At 36.2% G+C, this 24,507-nt stretch overlaps 1 protein-coding gene and 1 long non-coding RNA gene across 6 annotated transcripts in view; one reads left to right on the top strand and one right to left on the bottom strand.

The window, feature by feature from the left end:
* LOC125669599 (ADP-ribosylhydrolase ARH1-like) overlaps window positions 1-16,160 on the bottom strand; it is a 25,759-nt gene extending 9,599 nt beyond the window's left edge. The window contains exons 1-11 of one of the 5 annotated variants that reach the window (XM_056163956.1): window positions 15,963-16,160; window positions 15,354-15,549; window positions 14,645-14,698; window positions 14,093-14,191; window positions 12,090-12,174; window positions 7,946-8,002; window positions 7,440-7,561; window positions 5,445-5,550; window positions 3,468-3,638; window positions 2,489-2,539; window positions 450-552 (exon numbers count right to left, since the gene is read on the bottom strand). In XM_056163956.1, the coding sequence (XP_056019931.1) occupies window positions 450-552; window positions 2,489-2,539; window positions 3,468-3,638; window positions 5,445-5,550; window positions 7,440-7,561; window positions 7,946-8,002; window positions 12,090-12,174; window positions 14,093-14,191; window positions 14,645-14,698; window positions 15,354-15,513 (1,008 nt within the window). In that variant the 5' untranslated portion in view covers window positions 15,514-15,549; window positions 15,963-16,160. Of the gene's footprint in view, window positions 1-449; window positions 553-2,488; window positions 2,540-3,467; window positions 3,639-5,444; window positions 5,551-7,439; window positions 7,562-7,945; window positions 8,003-12,089; window positions 12,175-14,092; window positions 14,192-14,644; window positions 14,699-15,353; window positions 15,550-15,667 lie in introns of all 5 variants that reach the window. The other 4 variants (XM_048904210.2, XM_056163955.1, XM_048904209.2 and 1 more) reach the window with 4 other exon arrangements.
* LOC130054391 (uncharacterized) lies at window positions 16,121-20,850 on the top strand. The gene is made up of 3 exons (XR_008802704.1): window positions 16,121-16,169; window positions 20,647-20,735; window positions 20,831-20,850. It is a non-coding gene; the product is annotated as an uncharacterized LOC130054391 (long non-coding RNA).
* Window positions 20,851-24,507: the final 3,657 nt, after the last annotated feature.

A 24,507-nucleotide genomic window follows, 5' to 3' on the forward strand; every position in this document is an offset into this window, starting at 1 on the left:
TCGAGAAAATTAAAAATGATCAAAATCTTCATTTAAACTTCAATGCAAAAACTAATTAGATAGTCAGAAGAGCAATGGTTTACACCATCATACTGTATATGTAGTTCCCCTCTGGTACCCCATCATACTGTATATGTAGTTCCCCTCTGGTACCCCATCATACTGTACCTTGTAGTTCCCCTCTGGTACCCCATCATACTGTATATGTAGTTCTCCTCTGGAACCCCATCATACTGTATATGTAGTTCCCCTCTGGTACCCCATCATACTGTATATGTAGTTCCCCTCTGGTACCCCATCATACTGTATATGTAGTTCCCCTCTGGTACCCCATCATACTGTATATGTAGTTCCCCTCTGGTACCCCATCATACTGTATATGTAGTTCCCCTCTGGTACCCCATCATACTGTATATGTAGTTCCCCTCTGGTACCCCATCATACTGTACCTTGTAGTTCCCCCCTGGTACCCCATCATACCCATACATGGCTCCGTAACAACAGGCTGCAATCACCCCAGTACTGTCACTATCTCCTCCATGAAACATTGACCTGTAACAAGATTATAAATTTAAAAGGAAGCCCTGAAAGTACTAAGATAAATCACTGATATACATCTAAATGTGTGATAATGGATCATACACCCATTCACAGAATACAGTAAAACACAGTTATAGTGAACCTCAAGAGCCAGTGAAAAAGAACTCGTTATAACTAAACTTTGTTACATTCAATGAAATTTCCATTGTTTTCATCCCATAGGGAATGAATATCACTTCATAATAAGTATGACTTTGTTATAAGCATGTTCACTATAAATCTTCCTGTCCCATGTAGAACCTGAACACCCTCCACTCAGACTCCAGGAAACATATTGAGAACAAATTTGAATTTTCACTACTAAAAAATTCTTCCATATTTTTTTTTTTTATATATTAAAAATATACTCTTGAGGTTCTTTGAACATACCTTTAAAAACTATATCATTTTTATGTACAATGTCTAAACCCTATTTAGCCCCCTCCTGAACCCAATAAGTCTGGGTTTGAAGAAACTGGATTCTACACCACATCAGGATGCTTGCATATCAATCTGACAAATTGTACCTTTGTAATTCTCGAGAATAAGATTTTAAAGAATTTACTTTTAATGTATACCTTGACCTACTGAGGCCTTGTAAGTCCTCATTGGAACAATATGAATCTTTATTATACAAGGAAATGTTCATGGAAGATTTGGGTTTTTTCCAACCCAGTGGTTCTTCAGAGGCTCATTCTTTAAACTACTTATCCAATTTTCATTATCTATTTTTTTTTAAATTGTCTTCCCTAAGAAGGATGTATGACCTTTCCTGTTAATTAACTTGAGTCCCTTATACCCAACTTTGTGAAAAGTTGTCATTAGATCAGTGTTTTTTGAGAAGAAGTTTAAATTGTGAGACGTTTACAAACATAAATGAAAAACCACATTTTGATCAGGAAAGCTTGCTTGAGTTTTCAGTTCAGGTAAGCTACGAAAAAGAAATCTATAATACTTATATACATTAAGCTCGTCAACTAATTATTGGTCATCGAGATGCTTCACTTATACGGTACACATTTATTACTCGCAAGAAAATCATGCCTATGCATTTTTCAAAATTTTGAGACAAGATTATTTATATGGCCGTATTCCCTATAAATGTTTTACAATAGTTCACTATAGACATTTAAAACAAAATCAAAAACAAAACCAATCTTTGACATACGTCAAAGTGTATTATTTAACGTAACCTTTACTTGAGATTAATAATTATGTTTACTGAATGTTTAAATTATGTTCTAGATACAAATCTAGGTACTGTAGATTTCTTATGTTACGCGAGTACTTAATATGGTGAAATGACTCGTATACATCAGATCGTGTGAACATGAATCTGAGTGTCGGCTGTTAATCAAGAGTTCTTTGCATTTTAGTAACAGAAAATCAAAAGCGAGTAATTCTATTTCACGACTGACGCCTCTCGCGAAATTACGCAATAATAAATTCCACGCGTATGTTTAGGAATCTACAGTATATTTTCATCTGAACAATCAAGGATTGCATTACAGGGACAGATTTAAACCTTAATACCATACCCGGTACATGGCTGTCGGTGGAATCAGGGACAGATTTAAACCTTAATACCATACATGGCTGTCACTGGAATCAGGGACAGATCTAAACCTTAATACCATACCAGGTACATGGCTGTCGGTGGAATCAGGGACAGATCTAAACCTTAATACCATACATGGCTGTCACTGGAATCAGGGACAGATCTAAACCTTAATACCATACCAGGTACATTTGTACATGGCTGTCGGTGGAATCAGGGACAGATCTAAACCTTAATACCATACATGGCTGTCACTGGAATCAGGGACAGATCTAAACCTTAATACCATACATGGCTGTCACTGGAATCCGTTACTACAGGGCAACACTGCATTGTTTAAAATAAAGATACCTTTTGCAAAGTTCTTCCCAGTTTTTCCCTGACTGCAGAATTGCATCATATCTACAACAAAGTAACATTTATGTAGGTAATCACTTAAAAGACTTACATTCCAAACATTGTAATAAAACTTAATTCTTTTATGGATAACCCTAACCCACATCTGCATTAGATGACCCTCGAGTGATACCTAAATTTTCTGCATCAATTTGACAAGTGGGATTTCTTTTTTATTCTGTAGGGTTATTGAACTTGATGAATATTGGTGAAGTTGGGTGTAAAACTTCGTGAACGTGTGAGCAAATTTTTACACCCACTGGGTGCCAAAATATTTTTTTGGCCAATATTCACCAATATATGAATAAGTTCAATAACTCCTTTACTATGTAGATTAACCATATCTAGATTGTTTTATGTTCAACTTGATAATTAATTCATTTTCTCATCAAGTCTAGAAAATGAAGCATTAAATTGGCACTGATATGAATGCGTACAATTTTACAGTTATGCATGTTTTCAATGTTTATCCAATTTCATCAATTAAGGCTTGTGAAATGTTTCAAATTTGTGAATAATGAAATTTGCTGGTCCTTAACAGTAAATCAGGGTCAAAATATTACCAGAATTAATTGATACTCAATAGAATATGGAAACAGGCTAACAGAGCCCCCCCCCCCCCCCCCCCCAAAAAAAAAGAAAACCAGCTGGTCGGCCATCTTTGTTTACAGCTGGAGTGCAATTAATTTTAAATTCTACCCAACATTTTGATGCTTGTACCATGCAGGAATGTCTTGGTACAGATCCTATTATTTTATGAAAAGTTGGCATTCAATAATGGCCTAAGTAAAATGCTAAAATTCTCTAGAATTAAGGAACATTTTATCCCCCAAAATTGTTAGCTACTTAATAATACTTTTTTTATTGCAGAAAGAATTTCCTGCCATATAAAAGCAATTATGGTATTCGATCTTTTCAATAAAAGATGACTTACGCGATCATTGGAGCATCATGTCCGCTGGACCCTGCCCATCCGGAATAGCTGAGACTCTTATAGAACTTGTCTCTGGCCTCTACATCCAGCTGGTCACACTGTGGGGGGTTAGTCCCATCCAACAGGTCTTTTTCTTTGAGGTATTTCTTCCAGTGGTCCTCAAAATAGTTCCTGTTAAAATAATTGTATAACACATGTACAATGAAGCCTCATTAATCTGGACACTTTGGTTCTCAGCAAAATCATCCAGATAAATGAAGCATCCAGATAACTGAATCGCAAATGTTAGATCTTCATATAAGTAGCCAATATGCTTACTTTATTGATGTGTAGTGAATTCAACACATTTTATCATTGAATTTAACCATTTGCTTGATTAGATAAATCATAATAATGTTAATATCTACATGCACTTCAAACCACTAAAATCGTCTAAGCTCGTTATTACAGAATACTACCACTTTGATCTAGCCATGTACACTTATCTAAGCTCGTTATTACATAATACTACCGCTTTGTTCTAGCCACGCACTTATCTAAGCTCGTTATTACAGAATACTACCACTTTGATCTAGCCACACGCACTTATCTAAGCTCATTATTACAGAAAACTACCACTTTGATCTAGCCACACGCACTTATCTAAGCTCGTTATTACAGAAAACTACCACTTTGATCTAGCCACACGCACTTATCTAAGCTCGTTATTACAGAAAACTACCACTTTGATCTAGCCACACGCACTTATCTAAGCTCGTTATTACAGAAAACTACCACTTTGATCTAGCCACACGTACTTATCTAAGCTCGTTATTACAGAAAACTACCACTTTGATCTAGCCACGCGCACTTATCTAAGCTCGTTATTACATAATACTACCACTTTGATCTAGCCACGTACAGTTATCTAAGCTCGTTATAACAGAAAACTACCACTTTGATCAAGCCATGTGCACTTATGATTATCTAAGCTCGTTATTAAGAAAACTACCACTTTGATCAAGCTACGCGCATTTATCTAAGCTCGTTATTACACACTAATATAGCTTTGCTCTAGCCATTTGCACTTATCATTTTGATGAAAGGTGAAGATAACGAACAGCGATCAATCTCATAACTCCAATAAGCAATACAAAATAGATAGATGGGCAAACACAGACCCCTGGACACACCAGAGGTGGGATCAGGTGCCTAGGAGGAGTAAGCATCCCCTGTTGGCCAGTCACACCCGCCGTGAGCCCTATATCCTGATCACGTAAACGGAGTTATCCGTAGTCAAAATCAGTGTGCCAAAAACGGTCTAACAATCGATATGAAACACGTCAGACAGCAATTCACCCAATGATAGGTTGTATTGGCAAACTAGATCGTTATAATGGCCATAGAATTTGTGAAATGCTGACTTTAATCGAGACTGTTGAAACCCCTGTTCCATCAACTTGTTTTGTCAGTAGCTTGCCTTGATTTAAAAACTGACCATACGCAGAACAAGCTCTTGCATATCGAATAAGTTGAGAGATATAAACACCATATGCAGGTGATAATGGAATATTGCTACATAAATATGGGAAGTTGATGATGGAGAAGCTGAAATCATTCCGTTTGTCATACAGTTGATGTGATTATAACTGAAAAAATCTCGGGCAAAGCCAAAATTATGGGTGTGTGCAAAAATTAATAGTCATTCTCATTAGAATAATTCCACACAGCTAGACAGTAAATCATTGATAGGGTTCTTTAAACTTTGGTATTTTTATAATACATATTTGTTAAACATGATCATCATCCTGGGTAGACCAGTGGTTAAAAACCCTGTCCAGTAAAAGCGGTAGTCCTGGGTTTGAATCCTGGTCCAGCACTGATATGATTTGGCTGTTTCCTTCTGGCTGACGTTGAAGGAGGCGTGTTTTTTTAGCGCTCTCTAGTTTTTAACCATTGCATCACACAATCTATTCACTATAGAGATTTTTATCTTACCAGGCATCAATGTTGTCTTCCACGTGGAAATCCTGTGACTTGATATATTGCTGGGCTTCAGGCAGTACACTCATCAGGCCAGCTCCCCACTCATGGACTGGCTTCCCTAAAATCATAGTCCTACTACATAAAACAACACTTTATGAACTCATTCAACAGGGGGCAATGCAAGGAAGACTATTCCTTACTATAACACTAAGTACATGATACACAAATACAACAGTAGCATTAATGTAATGCATGCTCTTATTGTATCCGTGTCAGATTTCATTGTGATATTCTGTAGAATGGCCTATAAGATGTCAGAAACTAAAAGATATTTTGTTTGACACATGTCATTATAAAAGTCAATTTCCACCCCCTTTTAAACTTTTTTATGCTATTAAAGATTTCTCTAGATGGTGTTCCCATATTAGAGGAAATTCCATATCTACCACATTCTGATAGTTGGATTATATGAACTAAATCTATTTTATAAAACTTACTCTGTATTGAATCTCTGTACAATTCTAAGAATCAGTACCAACCCACAGGCCCTCCAAACATCTGAGTATCCTAGATATGTATAACATGATTTATCAAAGGTACTGAAATATTCGGAGGGCCTGTGTTAACACCCTTCAAGGTGGCCCACCCAGCACTAGACCCCAAGACCAAACGGACATGAATTTCTTGATCGATTGCAGTGACTTTTTTCTTGATTGCAGTCATATAATGGTTGCTTCATGTCTAAAAGTCAAGAGGAAAATTTCAAAATGATAATATAATGCATCTTTACTATCTGAACAATAAAGACCCCATTCCTAGCACCAGATCCAAATAAAGGTCAAACTCATTACATTCATATATTCAGTATACTAGTACTTACTTGAGTGACCTAAAAATTTCAAAAATTCTATTTCTAATATCTTTCAGTTTATGAATATTTTGAAGAGTATTAAAAAAGGAAGAGTTTGGAAATGAGAAACTTGGAGTTATGTACCTTGATATAAAACTGATGAACAGTTATGTATTTTGTATGATGTGAGGAATACAGAGTTGTGCCTTGTATGATGTGAGGAATACAGAGTTATGTACCTTGTATGATATGAGAAATAGAGTTGTGTACCTTGTAAGATGTGAGATATACAGAGTTATGTACCTTGTATGATGTGAGGAATACAGAGTTATGTACATTGTATGATGTGAGATATACACAGTTATGTACCTTGTATGATGTGAGATATACAGAGTTATGTACCTTGTATGATGTGAGATATACTGAGTTATGTACCTTGTATGATGTGAGGAATACAGAGTTATGTACCTTGTATGATGTGAGATATACAGAGTTATGTACCTTGTATGATGTGAGATATAAAGAGTTATGCCTTGTATGATGTGAGGTATACAGAGTTATGTACCTTGTATGATGTGAGATATACAGAGTTATGTACCTTGTATGATGTGAGATATACAGAGTTATGTACCTTGTATGATGTGAGGAATACAGAGTTATGTACCTTGTATGATGTGAGGAATACAGAATTATGTACCTTGTATGATGTGAGGAATACAGAGTTATGTACCTTGTATGATGTGAGGAATACAGAGTTATGTACCTTGTATGATGTGAGATATACAGAGTTATGTACCTTGTATGATGTGAGGAATACAGAGTTATGTACCTTGTATGATGTGAGGAATACAGAATTATGTACCTTGTATGATGTGAGGAATACAGAGTTATGTACCTTGTATGATGTGAGGAATACAGAGTTATGTACCTTGTATGATGTGAGATATACAGAGTTATGTACCTTGTATGATGTGAGAAATAGAGTTATGTACCTTGTATGATGTGAGGAATACAGAGTTATGTACCTTGTATGATGTGAGGAATACAGAGTTATGTACCTTGTATGATATGAGGAATACAGAGTTATGTACCTTGTATGATGTGAGGAATACACAGTTATATACCTTGTATGACGTGAGCTATACACAGTTATGTACCTTGTATGGCGTAGGCTGTGAAGAGGGCAGCAGCCAGACTGCCCAGATAGCCTGTGGGATGGTGATGGGTCATTCTCCCAGACTCAATGCTGACAGCAATCAAATCTGATAGTTCTTCCTTACTACAATGTATTTACAAAAATATGGAAGCCAAGGTATAAATATTTTATTCACAATATTCAGATCAGCTTATATGCAGAGTTAACTTAAATGTACTAGAGGCTGTCCATGAAATATCAGACAGTGAATGGCACATTTCTGCTTATATGTTGTATTATAAAGGGCAGATAACTTTTCACGTTATTACATTGCAGAATCCAGACCCGGCATTTGTTAGAGTTTCTCTAATTCACAAGAGGAAAAATCATTACTAGCACAATACGTGTAAGTCAGGAAAAAACCAGGGAAGGAGAATGATGATGTGTGATATATGTGTGTTACCAACACTGTCCAATTTCTCCATGTACAGCCACTTACAATTGTTGAAAGAACCCCTAGAGAAATACCGTGGATATCTAAGACCAATACACATGGCTCGCATCGCAGCTCCACATCCTCCTCCTCTGTAAAAGTAGAAAGAAAACTGGTCAGGAAAAGACCATCTTTACAGAAAGGCAACCAGTACAAGGAAAACTAAAGTATTTTTTGTTCTACATTTAAGGATTGTCGACTCTTGGTTCATTTTACTGTACTTTTTTAAAATCCATTAAATGTACATTGTGTTGAATGTGTGAATTGTGTTGGCCTCATGTAAGCAGGTATATGGTACGATAATAATAACACAACAATTAGAAAATCCAATCAGCAGTCAATCAGAGAATCCAATATTTAAACAACATAACACAGCAGTCAATCAGAGAATCCAATACTTAAATAACATAACACAACAGTCACTCAGAGAATCTGATACTTAAACAACATAACACAACAGTCAATCAGAGAATCCAATACTTAAACAACATAACACAACAGTCAATCACAGAATCCAATACTTAAACAACATAACACAACAGCCAATCACAGAATCCAATACTTAAACAACATAACACAGCAGTCAATCAGAGAATCCGATACTTAAACAACATTACACAGCAGTCAATCAGAGAATCCGATACTTAAACAACATTACACAACAGTCAATCAGAGAATCCAATACTTAAACAACATAACACAGCAGTCAATCAGAGAATCCAATACTTAAACAACATAACACAGCAGTCAATCAGAGAATCCAATACTTAAACAACATAACACAGTGGTCAATCAGAGAATCCGATACTTAAACAACATAACACAACAGTCAATCAGAGAATCCAATACTTAAACAATATAACACAGTGGTCAATCAGAGAATCCGATACTTAAACAACATAACACAACAGTCAATCAGAGAATCCAATACTTAAACAACATAACACAACAGTCATTCAGAGAATCCGATACTTAAACATAACACAACAGTCAATCAGAGAATCCAATACTTATACAACATAACACAGTGGTCAATCAGTGAATCCGATACTTAAACAACATAACACAACAGTCAATCAGAGAATCCAATACTTAAACAACATAACACAGTGGTCAATCAGAGAATCCAATACTTAAACAACATAACACAACAGTCAATCAGAGAATCCAATACTTAAACAACATAACACAGTGGTCAATCAGAGAATCCGATACTCAAACAGCATTATACAGCAGTCAATCAGAGAATCTGATACTTAAACAACATAACACAACAGTCATTCAGAGAATCAGATACTCTAAAACTTCATAGTTATTTCGGATTTCAAACATTTCTGTTGAGCATCACTGAAGAGACATTATTTGTCGAAATGCACATCTGGTGCATCAAAATTGGTACCGTATAAGTTTTACATTATGACCCCTGGGTCAAGGCCTCTGCTGGTGGACTGTTAGTCCCCGAGGGTCTCTACAGCCCAGTAGCTAAGTACTTCGTTACTAGCTTGAAAATACGGATGTATATTTAATTGCTGTTATAAAATTTAGAAATTCACTTCAAAATTAAGGATTATCTCCCTCATGCATAGCTCTTATCCTTGGACGAATTTGGCTCCAATTTTTTGGCACGCTGTTTTTGGCTATATTTAGCTCTAAAACTTCATAGTTATTTCGGATTTCAAACATTTCGGTTGAGCATCACTGAAGAGACATTATTTGTCGAAATGCGCATCTGGTGCATCAAAATTGGTACCATATAAGTTTTACATACTTAAACAACATAACACAACAGTCAATCAGAGAATCTGATACTCAAACAACATAACAAAGCAGTCAATCAGAGAATCCGCTACTTAAACAACATAACACAACAGTCAATCAGAGAATCCGATACTTAAACAACATAACACAGTGGTCAATCAGAGAATCCGATACTCAAACAGCATTATACAGCAGTCAATCAGAGAATCTGATACTTAAACAACATAACACAACAGTCAATCAAAGAATCCAATACTTAAACTACATAACAAAACAGTCATTCAGAGAATCCGATACTTAAACAACATTACACAACAGTCAATCAGAGAATCCAATACTTAAACAACATTACACAACAGTCAATCAGAGAATCCAATACTTAAACAACATTACACAGCGGTCAATCAGAGAATCCAATACTTAAACAACATTACACAACAGTCAATCAGAGAATCCAATACTTAAACAACATAACACAACAGTCAATCAGAGAATTCGATACTTAAACAACATTACACAGCGGTCAATCAGAGAATCCGATACTTAAACAACATTACACAACAGTCAATCAGAGAATCTGATACATAAACAACATAACACAGTGGTCAATCAGAGAATCCGATACTCAAACAGCATTATACAGCAATCAATCAGAGAATCTGATACTTAAACAACATAAAACAACAGTCAATCAAAGAATCCAATACTTAAACTACATAACAAAACAGTCATTCAGAGAATCCGATACTTAAACAACATTACACAACAGTCAATCAGAGAATCCGATACTTAAACAACATTACGCAGCGGTCAATTAGAGAATCCGATACTTAAACAACATAATCAGCCCCAATTCAGATCACAATCAACCTTTTTGTTAACTTACTGCACATAAGTTAACTTTGGTATCCAGAAAATTTGGCTTGATCAACCTGTGAATTTTCCTTCTAATGATAGGTGAAGGAACAGTTTGATAAAAGAGGACTAAATGCTATTTACATGCTGTATGTTATGTACTCTGAAAAATGATTTGATGTACAACTTTCCGAAATAGTCTATGCTCAGACGACAATACTAGTAATTCACGTGTCAAGAAAGCTGGCGTTGGTAATAAAGCCTCGTTTCCGAGCACCAAGTTCAGAGGTTTTCATCAAAGTTTTCTCCATTATGTAAATTTTCACCCCAAAATCATGTGTATTTTCACTGTTGCTGGGTGACATCTCAATGTCACTTGTACAGTGTACACATTTTGGAAAAGGCTCTAAATTGTCCATTTTTTCCTAATGCTTGTCAGAGATAGTCATCCATAGAGCTTACAATTTCAATCTCACCAAGTTTTTTTTCTGTTTTATCATGGATCAAGAAACAAGTAAAATTCAATCCAAACATTGAATGTCTGTCTCTGTCCAATCAGTACCGACCAATCAACACTAAGAACAAATGTCTGTCTTTCCAATCAGTACAGACCAATCAACACTGAGAACAAATGTCTGTCTCTGTCCAATCAGTACTGACCAATCAACACTGAAAGCAAATGTCTGTCTCTGTCCAATCAGTACTGACCAATCAACACTGAGAACAAATGTCTGTCTCTGTCCAATCAGTACAGACCAATCAACACTGAGAACAAATGTCTGTCTCTGTCCAATCAGTACAGACCAATCAACACTGAGAACAAATGTCTGTCTCTGTCCAATCAGTACTGACCAATCAACACTGAGAACAAATGTCTGTCTCTGTCCAATCAGTACTGACCAATCAACACTGAAAGCAAATGTCTGTCTCTCTCCAATCAGTACTGACCAATCAACACTGAGAACAAATGTCTGTCTCTGTCCAATCAGTACTGACCAATCAACACTGAGAACAAATGTCTGTCACTCCAATCAGTACAGACCAATCAACACTGAGAACAAATGTCTGTCTCTGTCCAATCAGTACAGACCAATCAACACTGAGAACAAATGTCTGTCTCTGTCCAATCAGTACAGACCAATCAACACTGAGAACAAATGTCTGTCTCTGTCCAATCAGTACTGACCAATCAACACTGAGAACAAATGTCTGTCTCTGTCCAATCAGTACTGACCAATCAACACTGAAAGCAAATGTCTGTCTCTCTCCAATCAGTACAGACCAATCAACACTGAGAACAAATGTCTGTCTCTGTCCAATCAGTACTGACCAATCAACACTGAGAACAAATGTCTGTCACTCCAATCAGTACAGACCAATCAACACTGAGAACGAATGTCTGTCTCTCTCCAATCAGTACCGACCAATCAACACCGAAAGCAAATGTCTGTCTCTCCAATCAGTACAGACCAATCAACACTGACAGATAGAGAGCGAATGACTGCCTCTGATCAATCAGTACGGAATGAATGAGTTTTCTAGTCTATCTGGTTTAAGGTTAATTACCTCTCATTGAAGGGTATCCTGCATCCCTTTCTCCAGTCTGGTATGAAGGGTTTGAGATTATGAATGCTGCTCATGCACGTCAATCCTGATTTATCATAAAGTAAGAAAACGTTCCATTGTAATTCAATCCTAGAACACCATACTAATGAGGCTTACAAAGATAAAAGCAAAGTAATTACAAATCAGTCTATACCTCTGACTAAACAATCAAACTTTCCTTCAAGTGTCCTAATCCTTGACGAAATGTCAAATATTGAAAAAATCATGAAGCATATTTAGATATCTAAAATTCCATTGTTTTTGCCTTTGACATCTTTACAAATTGTAACAATAACATACCTGTCCTGTGTAACATACCTGTACCTGTTTAACATAACTGTCCTGTGTCACATACCTGTACCTGTGTAACATACCTGTACCTGTGTCACATATCTGTCCTGTGTCACATACCTGTACCTGTGTAACATACTTGTACCTGTGTAACATACCTGTACCTGTGTAACATACCTGTCCTGTGTAACATACCTGTCCTGTGTAACATACCTGTCCTGTGTAACATACATGTACCTGTGTAACATACCTGTCCTGTGTCACATACCTGTCCTGTGTAACATACCTGTACCTGTGTAGCATACCTGTCCTGTGTAACATACATGTACCTGTGTAACATACCTGTCCTGTGTCACATACCTGTCCTGTGTAACATACATGTACCTGTGTAACATACCTGTCCTGTGTAACATACCTGTACCTGTGTAACATACCTGTCCTGTGTAACATACCTGTACCTGTGTAACATACCTGTACCTGTGTAACATACCTGTACCTGTGTAACATACCTGTCCTGTGTAACATACCTGTACCTGTGTCACATACCTGTACCTGTGTAACATATCTGTACCTGTGTAACATACCTGTACCTGTGTAACATACCTGTACCTGTGTCACATACCTGTACCTGTGTAACATACCTGTACCTGTGTAACATACCTGTCCTGTGTAACATACCTGTCCTGTGTAACATACCTGTACCTGTGTAATATACCTGTACCTGTGTAACATACCTGTACCTGTGTAATATACCTGTCCTGTGTAACATACATGTCCTGTGTAACATACCTGTACCTGTGTAACATACCTGTACCTGTGTAGCATACCTGTACCTGTGTAACATACCTGTCCTGTGTAACATACCTGTACCTGTGTAACATACCTGTCCTGTGTAACATACCTGTACCTGTGTCACATACATGTACCTGTGTAACATACCTGTACCTGTGTAACATACCTGTCCTGTGTAACATACCTGTCCTGTGTAACATACCTGTACCTGTGTCACATACATGTACCTGTGTAACATACCTGTACCTGTGTAACATACCTGTCCTGTGTAACATACCTGTACCTGTGTAATATACCTGTCCTGTGTAACATACCTGTACCTGTGTAATATACCTGTCCTGTGTAACATACCTGTACCTGTGTAACATACCTGTCCTGTGTAACATACCTGTCCTGTGTAACATACCTGTGTGACATACCTGTCCTGTATAACATACATGTACCTGTGTAATATACCTGTCCTGTGTCACATACCTGTACCTGTGTAACATACCTGTACCTGTGTAACATACCTGTCCTGTGTCACATACCTGTCCTGTGTCACATACCTGTACCTGTGTAACATACATGTACCTGTGTAACATACCTGTCCTGTGTAACATACCTGTCCTGTGTAACATACATGTACCTGTGTAACATACCTGTCCTGTGTAACATACCTGTCCTGTGTAGCATACCTGTACCTGTGTAACATACCTGTACCTGTGTAACATACATGTCCTGTGTAACATACCTGTCCTGTGTAACATACATGTACCTGTGTAACATACCTGTACCTGTGTAACATACCTGTCCTGTGTCACATACCTGTCCTGTGTCACATACCTGTACCTGTGTCACATACCTGTCCTGTGTAACATACATGTACCTGTGTAACATACCTGGAGCCCGGTCTCTCATGTCATTCATACACTTTTTGTAGTTTTCAGCAATCTTCTTGTAAAGGTCTTCTTTACTTGATCTTTTACATTTCATCAGTGCTGTAAATAAATAAACACAGCTGTACTAATGTCCTATTACAGAAATAAGGCAGTCAGACACTTGCTTGCCATTAGATCTTTGTATTTCAATCTTTTTTAAAATAACTGCTATAAAACATGTACTACTTCAATAGTTGCCATATGAATCTATTGTATAATAAATCAACATCAAGGTTCAACAATAACTAACTTAATATTGTCTTCCTAAATGCTTAATAATATATGCCCCCTGAGGGCCCTTGATTGGTAAATAAATCAATCAATAAAAAATAAATAAATACACTGTAACAATGTAATAATTATCAACACTGTAACAAAGCATTGCCCTTACTGTGTCCCATCAAAAGCTTACTCATACGTGTATCAACACAATATCCAAATATTACCCTTAGCTGTGTCCCATCAAAAGCTTAGTCATATGAGTATCAACACAATATCAAATTAAAATATTACCCTCGGCCGTGGCAAGGTGCATGACTGTGTCATCACTGACGATCCATTTTGGTGCTGGAAAAAATGATCATAATATTAATCTTGTATAAATCAACTCTTAAATTACCATATATTAAAGTTACAGTGCAGATACAGTATGTTGTTCAGTTCTTTGACTGATTTTTAAAAAAAAATCTTGTTTTTTTTTTTTATGATTGTAAAACTGCTCAAAATGCGTTTTATCTGAGGACATAATAACTGTTACAAATCTGACTCAGAACTCAATCCACAATATCTAGTTATACTTTCACTTTAAGACTATCATAATACAATTCTTGGATACATTTCTAAAAAAGGAGGGGGGGGGGGGGGGGGGGAGGGTCTGCAACCTATTGATTAACACTTAATATTTTACAGCTGATAAATGTATTTCATTTTAACCTCATGGAGGGGTGTGTGTGTGTGTGTCCAGCCTCTCCACCTCCCCTCTGTATCTGAACAGTATTGATGTACGTCATAATGCAGACAAACATGTAAATTTCAACTTCCAAGTCATAAAAAGTAGATCATACAATTTGCTCATAAGATATGATATTTGTTCAAACATTTTCAGATTTTGAAATGAGAAGTTATAACTAGTACTAAATCATCAAACTTTAAATGTACAGTATGATGCGATGTGTATTGTGGCTCAAACAATACACTGTATAAGCTGATAAAAAGAAATTACGTTTCACTTTGATAGCTTTGATTCCTCCGAGCGCCTTCAGCTCCTTGTGAATTTCCTTTCCATGGTGGCAAAACTCCCAGGATCCATTTTTGTATCCCAGTGCATCGCCAGCAGCACTCAACACCATGGCCGCCTCATAACGCAGCGGCAGAGATACCATGTTTTGGACGACAACTAAACTTCAACAACACTTGGCCTGCAATAATCCAAATAGCAAAACATGTACAACATCATACCAAAAATGTATATATGCATATAATATAAAAACGGTAAAAAAGTATTTACTTCTTGCTAAAATGAAAGATATTACACACACGTTACATTATTACAACGTTGTTTGTGATTGTGAAGAAGTACATGTGTATAATTTCTGAATAATTCTAGAGTTCCCAAATGTCATTGGTTAGTTTCCTTTTCAACAGTACTAGGCCCGAGCTGACGAATGTTTCGAACCAAAACAAACTCAGTAACTTAATAACATTCACTTTCGTGGTAAAATATGAAATTGAGCAACCGTTTTTACAATACAAACCAATCTATCCTAATGGAGTTGTCATGGAATACAGTAAGATTAAAATCGATAAATTTAGAAATGATCGAAGAAATCACACGTCTAAGCGAAAGTGAAAGTACGTATATTTGACACTGCATTTCGGTACGACTTGTTAGGAATCCACCAAACCGGAACGTCATGGTCAACAAACTGATACGTGTTTATTTTCAGTATCTTTTTGTAATAATTCCAGTCTGTTTTTGTGGATGGACAGAGGACGGGGGATACATTGGACTCTATCCTGGCGGATGCTCAGTTCAAAGGTAAATGGTCATTAAGTGCAGTAGGCGCGGATCCAAGCACCTATTGATTTATGATAGTGCAGTGCGCCTATCAAAGATTCATTCATGTGTAGAATTTATGGATGTATGTATATACTTCATATAAGAAATGTATTTTAAAGCATTTTTTAAAAAGTGCAGTAGTGACTACTGTCACCACTGTTTGACCTTAATTCTACCACGGCTATTGCAGAGATCAAAGGAATGCCGCGGTCATTATTCTGCGATATACCTTCATACGTAATAACCGATTATGAGAAAATTTATACACATCTCGCTTGCACTTCGTGTTTTGCTAATACAACAATAAAGTTGATAGCTGATAATTCAATTTACAATCTTATAAATTAATCAACAAATGTTACTAACAAATTTATGAATGACTGAAGAACATTTGCCATTTAGTTAATTTCTGTGGAAACGAGGGGGTTATTTATATTCGGTCTTTCCTATCCCCCTCTCGTTTCCACAAAAATGACCATGTAGTAGAAATCAATCATCTGCATTCCGAGATCGATAAACATGTAAACAAACATGCAGTCTATGCGAAAGACATCGGACCGTCGGACCTGACCGATGTGCAGTGCCTCAGGTCCGATGTGTCATTTTTTTTATACCGGACCGGAATGTCCGATGTCTCAGTATTCGGTTTTAAGCTTTATTATTTTGACGCGGAGTCAATTAAATGTTTGTTATAAGTAAAAAATATCACACAAATCCAAATACGTAAATGAATGTGATTAAACCGCATGGACCGTCTAAAGTATTATGCGGGAGGGATCCCTGGTATAGTATTACTAGTATAATAAATAAGATTTCCTTGGTTTTGCATTTTCACGTGTTTCTCTTTTTTACATTAGGTTTTTCGGTCTGACAAAATTTGGTTCGGTCCGGTGTGTTCATTGATTACACAGGACCAAATGTCCTGTGTGGTCCAAAAAACTTTCGTATAGACTGAAACATGTCGATACACACAGTTTTCTTTGACTGTGTATTCAAAGCAGTTGATATAATCAATCAACATCATACTAGAATTTTTTTTGTTCAAAATAGATTTAGTATACCTTACAATCTCACCTTTTTCGTCAGCAAACAGTCTGTTTCAGAAAATGTCATGACGTCACGATGACCTAATTTGTAGCTGTATAGGCTGAATATTTCTGGGCCATAGTAGAATAAAAATAAAGTTCTTGTTTTCATGTATATTGCAAGATAACCTCCTCAGTCTTGAAATGTTGTTTGAAATATAAAAACCCCGGCTTTCTCAACCTTGGAGGTTATCCTGCAATTATACACAAAAATGCAGTCTTTATTTCTTAAATGATATGACCTTGACATGTCAACTACTGAGTGCATTAAAAAATCGATGATATACATGTAAATGGGCTAGTACCACCCTCAGCTTCATTAGATAGAATCTTTGTCAAAGCCCACACCCCACCATCTTCACAAGTCAAGGGTTATTGATTTGTTACCTCGCACTAACCCTTGACATCAGTTGCTATATAAAAATTGGGCTCTTTAGACCATTACGCAATCCACTATAAATAAAACATCCAATGAAATCACTGCATCTTGTTATGGTGTACATGGATACAAATGACGCCATCTCATACTGCTGTATTGATAAATACGCGCAATTGTAATATTTACACCACTAATTACGTTTATTGGTAGTAGATCAAGTTTGGAAACCTTTTTGCTTAAGACAATATTGCTTAAATGATTGAAGTAGCCATAACTGTAGGTATCAATACACATGTTTTTATTTGAATCTCTCGCTTTGCATTGTTATAAAGAGAACTGCATTCTCATTGGTTCCCACTCTTTTGTGGAAACAATCAGAACAAGCCCAAGTTTTTGATAGTCACTGATGTCAAGGGTTAGTGCGAGGTAACGAATCAATAACCCTTGACTTGTGAAGATGCCACCGTACCTGTAAGACAGCTTACATCTGCTCAAGTTTTGGAATATGATGGTATATCGTATCAAACCCCTTCCTAAGATTTAATAAGATAAATAGAAAAGAGCATGATTCATTACATGGCACTATAAGTTAAAGTCGCCAGGGAGTGTCACCAGTTATGTTTAAGTTAAGGTCGCTGAGGAGTGTTAACACTATGTTAAAGTCAAGGTCACCAGGGAGTGTCACCACTATGTTAAAGTCAAGGTCACCGAGGAGTGTTACCACTATGTTAAAGTAAAGATCACCAGGGATTGTCACCACTATGTTAAAGTCAAGGTCACCAGGGATCGTCACCACTATGTTAAAGTCAAGGTCACCAGGGAGTGTTACCACTATGTTAAAGTCAAGGTCACCAGGGAGTGTTACCACTATGTTAAAGACAAGGTCACCAGGGAGTGTCACCACTATGTTAAAGTCAAGGTCACCAGGCAGTATCACCACTATGTTAAAGACAAGGTCACCAGGGAGTGTCACCCTATCTTAAAGACAAGGTCACTAGGGAGTGTTCCACTATGTTAAAGTCAAGGTCACCAGGGAGTGTTACCACTATGTTAAAGTCAAGGTCACCAGGGAGTGTCACCCTATCTTAAAGACAAGGTCACTAGGGAGTGTTACCACTATGTTAAAGTCAAGGTCACCAGGGAGTGTTACCACTATGTTAAAGTCAAGGTTACCAGGGAGTGTTACCACTATGTTAAAGACAAGGTCACCAGGGAGTGTCACCACTATGTTAAAGTCAAGGTCACCGGGCAGTATCACCACTATGTTAAAGACAAGGTCACCAGGGAGTGTCACCACTATCTTAAAGACAAGGTCACTAGGGAGTGTTCCACTATGTTAAAGTCAAGGTCACCAGGGAGTGTTACCACTATGTTAAAGACAAGGTCACCAGGGAGTGTCACCACTATGTTAAAGTCAAGGTCACCAGCGAGTGTAACCACTTTGCTAAAGAGACTAGATCTTCCATTGTTACAAGTGTTGGGGAAGGAGCTTCGTTTGACTTTTCTTTAAGGGCTAGTACCAGCAATACCACCTACTTGACACCAGTCACAAATTAAAGCCATTTAATATAATGACTTTGAATCCTGCAACATTGTGCTTAGTACCAAAAATAGTTGCTGGTTCACATTACATCACTGCAATACACCTGGTAGTATTAGGAGAAACTCATTTTTTATTCAGACAATCGCAGATTGGAACGAGCTAAATTATCACCAAGTGAGATCAAAGACGGTGAAAGGCTTTAGAGAAAGCCTTCAGTGCATTTAAGTGATACAAGCAATTTCTGCTTTTCACTGATGATATGCCAGAATTGGTTTCTTGGTGTATATTGACAGACATAGATTTTGGTATACTTGGTCTTTTAAATCTTAAAACCTTTTCTAAAATGGGTAGATTCCATGAGTCTAAGGAGATAATTAACTTTGTTATTTGCTTATCCATTGGGTTTATGAGTTGCATGAATCAATTATGAAATAAAACGTGTGACAATTAATTTTATCAAAGGCAGGTTGAATTTTTGTAAAATGCCTATAAAGCTGTGAAAGTCCAATCCCCATGGCTCTATAAAGCCATATATAATACACTTTCTTTAAATGCATACTTTTTATTTTCTTTCTTGAATTTTGTCATGAGGAACATTGATGCAGTTTATAATGGTGTGAATATTCAATAAATCAGTTGTCATTCATTTGTGAATTTTTACTTCAGTTCCTTACTGCCTAGGTAGCTCAGTTGGTAGAGAGTCCACCTCATCAGAATGGCAGTAGAGCATGGATAAAAGATCTGTCCATAACAGACTCCAATCACTGAAATAGGCAGTGACTGTTTCTTTAAAAACCACCAGTTGTGGGTCTCTTGCATAAGACCCTAAAAACTCAATGTCCCATGTCGGATTAGGTGTTGACTCAATAATAAGGAGCTTCATTGCTAAATGACCCAAAGTGCCTAGAATAATAAAGCATTAACAAACTGTCATAATTTACATAAAGTTGGAGTTGTCTTCAATCTAAATGTGTTTAAAGATTCTTGAAGAGACATTAAACTACTATAAACCAAGTTCTTTATTAATAAAACTATGATTAGATATTAGAAGTTTTCCGATATTGTCAATAAAAAAGAAACCCCAAAAATTATGTGTTAGGCATGCTATATCTATATATCATAGAAACAAATGGGTTTGAAAATATGAATTTTAAAAAATTATACCGAGTGATTTTTTTCTCTCTCTACATTTTACAGGAAACAGATAAAAGAATTTCAGACTTTTGATATTCTTTGTTAATAGCAAATCATCAAAAAGGAGGAATAATTTTTACTTGCCCTATTGGGCAATCATCTCACAATTTTTACTTGTCTAAACACAAATTTCACATGCATTCGGGCAACCGTTAACATACTGTCCACCCTTAACCATCAATCTAGTTGTACTGGCCCAGTTTGATAATATCTAAATGAAGTCTGTTATCATAGAAATGTTTCTGTTTGTTTCAGTGATTGCCCAGCGGATGAAAGGTGTATGCATTCTGTAGAAGAAACAATATGTCCTCTTGATCATCAAAATTTATGTCGATGCACTTTAGGTTAGTACAACTTTTTGATGTAGATAGAACTGTACTAATTAATTTCTCGTTATTTGTGATTGGTTTGAGTGCCTAATCTCTTTAATGTCTATCAGGTTGTGAGATTGATAATCTGATGGTTATTTGTGATTGGTTGAGTGCCTTATCTTTAATGTCTGTCAGGTTGTGAGATTGATAATCTGACGGTTATTTGTGATTGGTTTGAGTGCCTTATCTTTAATGTCTATCAGGTTGTGAGATTGATAATCTGATAGTTATTTGTGATTGGTTTGAGTTCCTTATCTTTAATGTCTGTCAGGTTGTGAGATTGATAATCTGATGGTTATTTGTGATTGGTTGAGTGTCTTATCTTTAATGTCTGTCAGGTTGTGAGATATAATCTGATGGTTATTTGTGATTGGTTGAGTGCCTAATCTCTTTAATGTCTGTCAGGTTGTGAGATTGATAATCTGATGGTTATTTGTGATTGGTTGAGTGCCTTATCTTTAATGTCTGTCAGGTTGTGAGATTGATAATCTGACGGTTATTTGTGATTGGTTGAGTGCCTTATCTTTAATGTCTATCAGGTTGTGAGATTGATAATCTGCTGGTCCGATATGAACAGATACGACACATCCCAGGAAAAGGATTCTGCAAATGCCTTAATTCTAATACAAATGACGTGAGTATTGCCTTAATTCTAATACAAATGACGTGAGTATAGTCTCTAAATCTTAACACAAAGTAAAACATGTTAAAGAATGTGTTAAAAGAAGTTTGCATAATCAATGTTAACATATTCATTTTCTTTGAGATCAAAGATTTGGGAGTATATTGTGTAATATTGGTCTTATATGGACTCCCACTGGAATTAGAGAAGGGTCATTTATTGAGTCTGTCAATCTGTCTGTTCATCCATCCATCTGTCTGTAACTTTAACCTTGGTCATAACAGTCGAATTATACAATTCAGAGATTTCATACTCAGATAAATGAAAGGCTATAATGTCAAACTATGTTACTGATGAAGGTCAAAACATTCATCAAGGTCAAATATACCACAGTGTTTCACAAACATTTTTAATGGTTCATAAACTGATATTGAAGAAATCATACACTCTCTCTACAAGAAATAAAAAGAACTGAGTGATTACCGTACCTAAGAAATAAATTTCAATTTTGAAAAGTATGAGGGTACGTATATATGAAATGCTCTTGCTTTCATGAAGTGTGTTAGCACTTCATGAAAAGTATGCCAGCATGAAGCATTGCAGTTTATACCCTCAAGTATTTTCAAAAATGAAATTTATTTTTATGCCCCCGAGATCAAAGATCGGGAAGCATATTGTTTTTGTCCTGTCAATCATTCTGTAATTCTGTCTGAGACTTTAACCTTGCTAATTACTTTTGAACAGTAAGTGCTAGAGTTTTGATATTTCTCATGAGTATTCCTTGTGACAAGACCTTTCCGTGGGTACCAACATTTTTACCCTGTGACCTTGACCTTAGAGTTTGACCTACTGTTTGACAACTTTAATCTTGCTAATAACTTTTGAACAGTAAGTTCTATAGCTTTTGTTATTTCACATGAGTATTCCTTATGACAAGACCTTTCTGTTGGTACTAAACCTTTTGACCTTGGCATTTTACCTACTTTTAAAAAAATTGACATGGGTCTTAACTTCTAAATGGTAAATGTTAGAGCTTTCATATTGCACATGAGCCTTTTTTGAAACAAGATCTTTCTACTGGTACCAAGATATTTGTTGTGACCTTGGCCGTCTTTGGAATTGGCCATTATGGGGGGCATTTGTGTTTCACAAACATATCTTGTTTATGTTTACATTTTATTTTCATTTCTGTCAGATTCCCACTCATTAAAATAGACATATTATAATTATCAAGATTTATATGCACATTATTCAGAACTGCAGCACATTTATGAGGAAATGACTTTCATTACAATTTGTAGAGATATTAAAGGCAAAAACAATAAAAATGTAAATAAAGTGAAACCTTGGTATCTCGAACTCCATAGGACCAAGAAAAAACTTTGAGATTTCCGAGGGTTCAAGATATTGAGGTTAAGATACAAAAAAAAATATAGTTAGGACTTCCAACTCACTTTGATATAATATCCATGGTATTCAAGATATCGATGTTTGAGATTGCGAGGTTCAACTGTATATATATGTAGAATGAAACCACCTGAATATGTTCTTTGTTTTGCAGTCACACTGTATGGACCATGTAGAGTTATGAAAAAGAAAGCTGTCAATCATCTCCACAGGGAGCTCATTCCATTATGCACATTCTATTTTTTGGTCATCAACAAAACTGCAGGTCATCCCCCGTGAGGGGAGACTGCAGGACGACAGTGCCAGAAGAGGCGGAGTTAAACTGTAGGTCATCCCCCGTGAGGGGAGACTGCAGGGTGACAGTGCCAGAAGAGGCGGAGTTAAACTGTAGGTCATCCCCCGTGAGGGGAGACTGCAGGGCAACAGTGCCAGAAGAGGTGGAGTTAAACTGCAGTATAAGACAAAGGATTCGTGAAGGCTTGGGATCATCTGAACTAATGCATTAAAAATGATTTTTTTTTATCATATGTCATAAGATGTGAACAGCAGTTTAAGATATGAAAAATATGTGTATCAATGTTAATATGTAATTTACAGTATCAAATATACTTTTAAAAAACAGTGTCTAAGAAAACATTAAAAGTCAAACTATTTTAACATTACAAAAACTATGGTGATGGCAGCTAGTGCAGAGGGTGAGACATTTTGGTTTTATCTCACATTATCACCAGTGTGAGATTGACTTCACCCATGTGAGACAGCCATGTGAGAAGTTTTTTACTTCTAATATTGAAATTTTGTAGATGCAGTTCAAATCCCCCCCCCCCTTTTTTTTAAAAAAAAGATTAATGATAGAGCCAGATTTATTTAATAATGCAACATGAACAAAATGGGTAAATGTTTCCTTTTCAAGAACTTAATAATGCAAGATACTTTTTAAAAAGTAGTTATTCTTTGATTAGATATTCATTATTAAACTTAGCTGCACATTTTGCATTTATGGGTATGTCTATGAAAATAATCAGTTCTTTATAAATAAAACCATAATACTGATAAACTGAACAAATACTCATGGTTATGGTTAAAAAGATGCCTTTTACTACTAGGAATAAGAAAAAAGTCACAGCACAGTTTAATTGTTTTGTAAAGTAATTTTTTCCCCTCATATTACATATAAACAAGATATCAATGGATAACTCAAATTAGAAAGTTAAAAAAACAAATTTAATTCATGTCTTATCTGATTTAACCCTGATAATTTGATTTTGTGAAATTGTCTTATTTTGGTTATCTTTAGGTTGTTGTTGAATATCTTAATAAAACAGAAATAAGAATATTATGTAAATGCAAAGTCTTCAAGTTTGTCCAGAAAAAAAAGTTAAGAGACAATCCCTTCAATGTTAAAATTTGATTGTATATCTCTGAAACTAAAATGGTTTTACCCCACCCCATGAACTCGATTCTATCAGGGCTTCATCCTGCACTCATTTGAGGGCCTTTTGTGGTCCCTGGCCCCTTGCCTATTGTGTTGTACAGTTTCGTTTTCTTTCTTTGTGAGTTAAACCTTAACTTTACAAAGGAATATAAATATTTGGGTGTTATGTTCATGTCCAATGGAAAAATGAAATTTGTAGCTGAACAACTACCAGGACTTACTAGGAAATCTTAATTATACCATAAAATCAAATTTTCCTGCAAATATTAATTTCTCAGCTG

Source organism: Ostrea edulis, chromosome 4, assembly GCF_947568905.1.
Source record: "Ostrea edulis chromosome 4, xbOstEdul1.1, whole genome shotgun sequence".
Lineage (NCBI taxonomy): Eukaryota > Metazoa > Mollusca > Bivalvia > Ostreida > Ostreidae > Ostrea > Ostrea edulis.